Source organism: Phocoena phocoena, chromosome 10 (assembly GCF_963924675.1).
Source record: "Phocoena phocoena chromosome 10, mPhoPho1.1, whole genome shotgun sequence".
In the NCBI taxonomy this organism is placed as follows: domain Eukaryota; kingdom Metazoa; phylum Chordata; class Mammalia; order Artiodactyla; family Phocoenidae; genus Phocoena; species Phocoena phocoena.
The window spans coordinates 52,117,635-52,123,634 of record NC_089228.1 but is presented as its reverse complement, the minus strand read 5'-3'; the positions used below and the strand labels follow the sequence as shown (position 1 = coordinate 52,123,634).

The 6,000-nt window shown below is 51.1% G+C and overlaps 1 protein-coding gene across 1 annotated transcript in view; it reads left to right on the top strand.

The window, feature by feature from the left end:
- Positions 1-1,343: 1,343 nt before the first annotated feature.
- Positions 1,344-6,000, top strand: part of CRTAP (cartilage associated protein) — a 34,675-nt gene continuing 30,018 nt past the window's right edge. Inside the window, exon 1 of the mRNA XM_065885373.1 lies at positions 1,344-1,853. Within this exon, the coding sequence (XP_065741445.1) occupies positions 1,383-1,853 (471 nt within the window). The 5' untranslated portion in view covers positions 1,344-1,382. The remainder of the gene's footprint in view (positions 1,854-6,000) is intronic.

Here is a 6,000-nt window from a genome sequence, read left to right as displayed (position 1 = left end):
GATTAAGGGGGAAGTGACCCCATGTATGCAATGTACTCTCAAATGATTCAGAAAAAAGCATAGAGATAAATATAGAGAAAGTAAATGTGGCATAACTTAGCAATTTGTGAATGTGGATGAGGGCTATATAGGAATTGTTTCTACTATCCTTTTAATTTTTCTGTAAATTATTTATTTGTTTTAAAAAATATTAATTTATTTATTTGGCTGCACCGGGTCTTAGTTGCGGCCCACAGGATCTTCGTTGCGGCATGCGGGATCTAGCTCCCTGACCAGGGATGGAACCCAGGCTCCCTGCATTGGGCGCACGGAGTCTTAGCCACTGGACCACCAGGGAGGCCCCTCTATCCGCATCTTTTTTTTTTTTTTTTTTTTGCGGTACACGGGCCTCTCACTGCTGTGGCCTCTCCCGTCGCGGAGCACAGGCTCCGGACGCGCAGGCTCAGCGGCCATGGCTCATGGGCCCAGCCGCTCCGCGGCATGTGGGATCTTCCCAGACCGAGGCACGAACCCGTGTCCCCTGCATCGGCAGGCGGACTCTCAACCACTGCGCCACCAGGGAAGCCCTTTCCGCATCTTTTGATGCACACATACAAGTTTCTCGAGCGTATTCTTTTATTTATTTATTTTTAAAAAATTTTGGCCGCACCGCACTGCTCCCGGGATCTTAGTTCCCCCACCAGGGATTGAACCCACGCCCTCAGTAGTGAAAGCGCCGAGTCCTAACCACCGGACCGCCATGGAATTCCCTCTCCAGCGTATTCTGAGGAGTGGAATGACAGTCATAAGGTGGTGTGCATCTTCAACTTGATTAGTTTAACAGTTTACAAAGCGCCACTGACATCCTTATTAATTTTATTTATGAATTGTCTTTCATTGAAATGAGGTCGTCGCAGTGCCATCAAAGTGTAGGCAGTGGACCCGCAGGATCAGTCTCACCAGGGTGCTGGTTAGAATCGCAGATCCTCAGACCCCCATCCCAACCAGACTTGCTGAATGAGAAACTCTGGGGTCACGGTCCAGGAATCTGCGTTTTCACAAGTCCTCTAAGAGATTCTAAAGTGTAAGCAGCGCTGATCTATGATCCATTAGGGCCGCGCCTGGCTTGCAGACCGCCCTCTTTATAAAGGAGCTAACCGTGGATCCCAGGATCACGGGTTAGATCGTGCAGGAACTAGAGGGCAGCGCCCCTCCCCAGGACACCCACTCCGCGCGGGCAGTTTCGCCCGGACCCCCGGATTGGGTGGGGAGGGGCAGCCGGACGGGGCGGGCCGGAGGCTGGCGTCCCCGCCTCCCCAGCATTCGGCTCGCCGCGTCGCTCAGTCCTCCCGCTTCCTTTCCTTCTCGCACCCCTCCTTCCTTCCTTCCTTCCGTCGGGAGCGATGGAGCCGGGGCGCCGTGCGGCCGCGGCGCTGCTGGCGCTGCTGTGCGCTGGCTGCGCGCTGCGCTCCGGACGCGCCCAGTACGAGCGCTACAGCTTCCGCAGCTTCCCTCGGGACGAGCTGATGCCGCTCGAGTCGGCCTACCGGCACGCGCTGGACCAATACAGCGGCGAGCACTGGGCGGAGAGCGTGGGCTATCTGGAGATCAGCCTGCGGCTGCACCGTCTGCTACGCGACAGCGAGGCCTTCTGCCACCGCAACTGCAGCGCGGCGCCGCAGCCCGAGCCCGCCGCCGGCCTCGCGCGCCACCCGGAGCTGCGCCTCTTCGGGGGCCTGCTGCGCCGCGCGCACTGCCTCAAGCGCTGCAAGCAGGGCCTGCCGGCCTTCCGCCAGTCGCAGCCCAGCCGCGAAGTGCTGGCCGACTTCCAGCGCCGAGAGCCCTACAAGTTCCTGCAGTTCGCCTACTTCAAGGCAAGTCCGCCTCGCCTCGCCCCGCCCCGCCCCGCCCCCAAGCCTAGGCCCCGCCCCGCCCCAAGCCTAGGCCCCGCCCCGCCCCAAGCCTAGGCCCCGCCCCTTAGGCCCAGGCTCTGTCCCTCGGTCCTGGGCCGCGTCCCAACGCTCTTTCTTGACTTAGTTCTTTCCCACCCCGCGCTGCCAAAGGACGCCTTCAAATCCTGTTCCCCCTATTCTTCATCTTCAATAGAGATGAAAATACTTTTCTTGAAGGGTTGTTCTGAGGCGGAGAACATACATAGAACGCCTAGCACAGTGTTATTTGAAGACAGACTCCTTTTTTGGTATATACGGTTAAAATCCCATTTCTCAAGTGAGTGGTGCCTTTCAGTAATAGGGCGGAAGAGGACCTGCGGAGCCGGCCGGTCCCTTTTAAAGAGGAAATTAAGGCCAGGAAAGGGCAGGGCTCCTTGGAAGGACACTTCCCTGCCTGGAGGAGAAGCAGCTGAGCGCTGTGATTCATCAGGGCTGGCGCTCTGGGCTGGCTGTCTTTCATCTAGAATGTAACACAGTTGTCTTCCTCCTTTTTGTGGCTGCTTACATTCTGCCTGTGATTGCTGGCTAAAAATAGCCACAAATTGCAGTCTCTGTCCTTTAAGTCCTTACTCTGGGGACCCACAAGTTTTAAGAGGGGCCGAATTCCCTGTTACTGGATAAACAGGTTTTAGCTTGGTGGATCTTCACCGGGTTTTGCCAATAGAGCCCTCTCAAAGTCTAGTTTCTACTTTCTCGAACCGAAAATGAGTTTTTAAACTTTGCTTTCAGTCTTTGGGCTGCAAGATCTGTTTTTCATATTTCCCTGAAACGGAGCTGCGTGTCTGTTGCATTCATATGAGCCATAAAATAGCAGAAACCCTAAATAGGAGAAAAGCTGGGTTATTTCTATGCCTGATTACAGCTTTATATAAGTATCAGATTTGTGAATGTTTGTCCTGGCAATAAAAAGACAATTTTAAAATAGAACGGGGATAAGATTAATACATTTCCAGGATGTATGAAATGCAGAAATAATGGCTGACTCATACAAGCAGTATTTTTTACGCTAAAAAGGACTCGTTTTAATCCTCTCTCTTTTTTGTAGAACTTTTGGCAAATACAGTCTGAGCCAATTTTGAGTCACATAATCGAGGGGAAAATGTTTTATTTTTAAACCTGGAGAATAGTGGAAGCTCTGATTTCTCTAATATACAGATGACTTTGAAACAAGTGCTGCAGGGAGGAGGGGACTGCAGTGCTACAATGTGACCGGAAGGCAGGGGTTTCCTCCATCCTGACATCCTCAAAGGTTAGGAAGTTCATAGCTTCTCTCAAAACCCTTTGTAGGTCTTGTAACAATCACTTACTTATAAGTCAGTATAGGGAATTCCCTGGCGGTCCAGTGGTTAAGGCTCTGCACTTCACGGCAGGGGGCATGGGTTTGATCCCAGGTCAGGGAACTAGGATCCTGCAAGCTGTGGGGTACAGCCAAAAATCAAAAGTCAGTATAATACCATCTGTCTTAGTATTTTGAGATCACTTACAGGGCAGGGAGAAGTTTAGAATTTTATAAATAAACCAGAACTTTCACTTAATTGCTTCAACTGAAAATCACTGAAAAAGTGATTTGGGGTGATGATATTGTATGGCTGATTTTTTTTTTTTCCTTAATGGAGTTTATATTTTCAAACTCTGTTTCTGGGTAGAGAGGAAATAATTGGTGACAGGCATATTCATTCTACCTGGCACCTGACAGCTGGCGACAGGTACTGGAGATGGATGGTGCTTCCTGCTCTAGCAGGATCTGAAACCACGGTAGGTTTCATGCCCCAAGCCTGACTTAGGTTCATGTCATGAGCTGTGGGTTCTCTCTTTGGCCGCCATCTCCATGAAATGCTCATCTTCCCCACAGGCCGAGGAACAGGTGGGCCCCAGCGCTTTATCAAATCCTTGATTACTGTTGAACTCTGAGCTGACAGAGCTGGCTGCCTCGCAGGCATGCTTACCCCCTCTTTGCCTGGACCTGGACTCTGTCCTTCCCTGGTTGAGGGGTGGCTGGTTTGGCAGGTGACTGGGAGCCTCTCATGCAGGTGGCTGTCTCTCAGGAACCCATGGCAGGGTAGGTTCCCCCACCCACTCCTTCTCTAAAACCTGCCTGGGGGCTGTCAGAGGTTTAGCTGTCAAGATGTGGCTCCATGCTCCAGCTGACAGAGCTGGAGTTAAAAATGAATAAAATCATCCTTCAGGAAGGGATTCCATTTTGTAAAACTCAGGTCCTGAGTGAGAGGCCTTAAAAATCCCACTCTGTGCCACTCTTTCTAAGTGCTCTTCTGAGAATCAGAGAATCTAATTTCATCGGCACATGCTTTAAAAAGGGCTGCATTCATACTCTTCCCTTCCTTCTGGCTGCCAGACTGGCCTTTTTCCAGCCAGGAGTATAAAGCTGTCTGTAGAACTCTTTCAAAGGCAGTTCTGGGAATTCTCTTGTGGTCCAGTGGTTAGGACTCTGTGCTTCCCCATCCCCCTTCCGCCCCCGCCCCAGCCCAGAGTTCCATCCCTGGTCCATGAGCTAAGATCCCACAAGCAGCCGGCAGCAGAGCCAAAAAAAAAAAAAAGGCAGTCGCACTCCAGGTCACTAGCTGGCATTCCGCAAATATCAACACTGGCTTCTGGGAGTCTGTCGTTATCACCACCCATCACTCCTCCAGGGCGGCCACTGCCATTGTCTCCAAATGACTGGGCTCCCATGCTGGGGCAGTTTTGCACAGGTATGTGCTATCCTTTGATTCTCAGAAATCCAGAGTGTGCCAAGTATCCCTTTATTTTTCTCTCTCCAAACTGAATTCCCTAATTCTTGCCCCAGAATGTCCCTCTGGATTGGCTGAAGGAGTCCCTGTGCACGAGATCCGGGGGCCTCCCCTCGCCCCCACCAGGTTGTGCTGTGATTCCAGGGCACCGAGGAGTCAGGACATCGCGGGGGGTCCTCTGTTTGCTGCTCGCATGTCCACACAGGGAGATGTCCCTGTCCTCGGCTGCCCACCGAGGGCCTCCTTGAGCCTCCCGCCCCCAGAACATCCCATTCCTCTCTAAGGACTTCTGCTCTCCTGGGCTCCGCCTGCAGGTGCCAAACCTGAAGGTCAAGGGCCACAGACCTTGCTGCCCCTGCAGACCCCAAGGGGGACGTTCTTCTGGCCTAGAGGGTTCCCCTTCCTCCCTCTTCTTCTTCCAGGCCAGTCAGCTTCTTCCTGCAGCTCCCTCTCCCATTTTACTCCTCTTCCCATACTTGCCAAGTTCTCTCAAGGGTACAGGGGCTTTTGTCATGTTTCTGTGTCCTGACCAGACAGCTACCTCCCATGAGGCAGTGAAACTCAGAATCAGCTGACCACCACCTAGTGGGGAGAAGAGAGAGAGGGGAAAATAGAGGGAAACATGAATTAATTTCATGAAAATATTATGCAGTGGTGATGTTACATCCAAATCACTGGTACTTACCAAGTCCTGCTTTGTCGCAGGAACTGTGCCAGGTACCAGGAGTGCAGACGTGAATGACACTGCTGGGTCCTTCAGGGCTCAGAGTCTGGAGGGGGAGACAGACACATTAGCTGAGACCACAAAGAGGTGTGAAAAGCAGGGAGACAGAACACAGGATGGCACAAAAGATGCTATCATCAAAAAATTCACAAACAATAAATGCTGGAGAGGGTGTGGAGAGAAGGGAGCCCTCCTATATTGTTAGTGGGAGTGTAAATTGGTACAGCCACTGTGGAGAACAGTACAGAGGTTCCTTAAAAAAACAAAAATAGAGCTACCATATGACCCAAAAAACCCACTCCTGGGCATGTATCTGGAGAAAAACACGGTCTGAAAGGATGCATGCACCTCAATGTTCATTGCAGCATTGTTTACAATAGCTGTGACATGGAAGCAACCTAAATGTCCATCGACAGATGAATGGATAAAGAAGATGTGGAACATATATACAATGCAATATTACTCAGCCATAAAAAAGAATGAAATGCCATTTGCAGCAACATGGAGTTGCTAGAGACTGTCATACTGAGTGAAGTAAGTCAGACAGAGAAATATCATATGATATCACTTATATGCAGAATCTAAGAAAAAAGATACA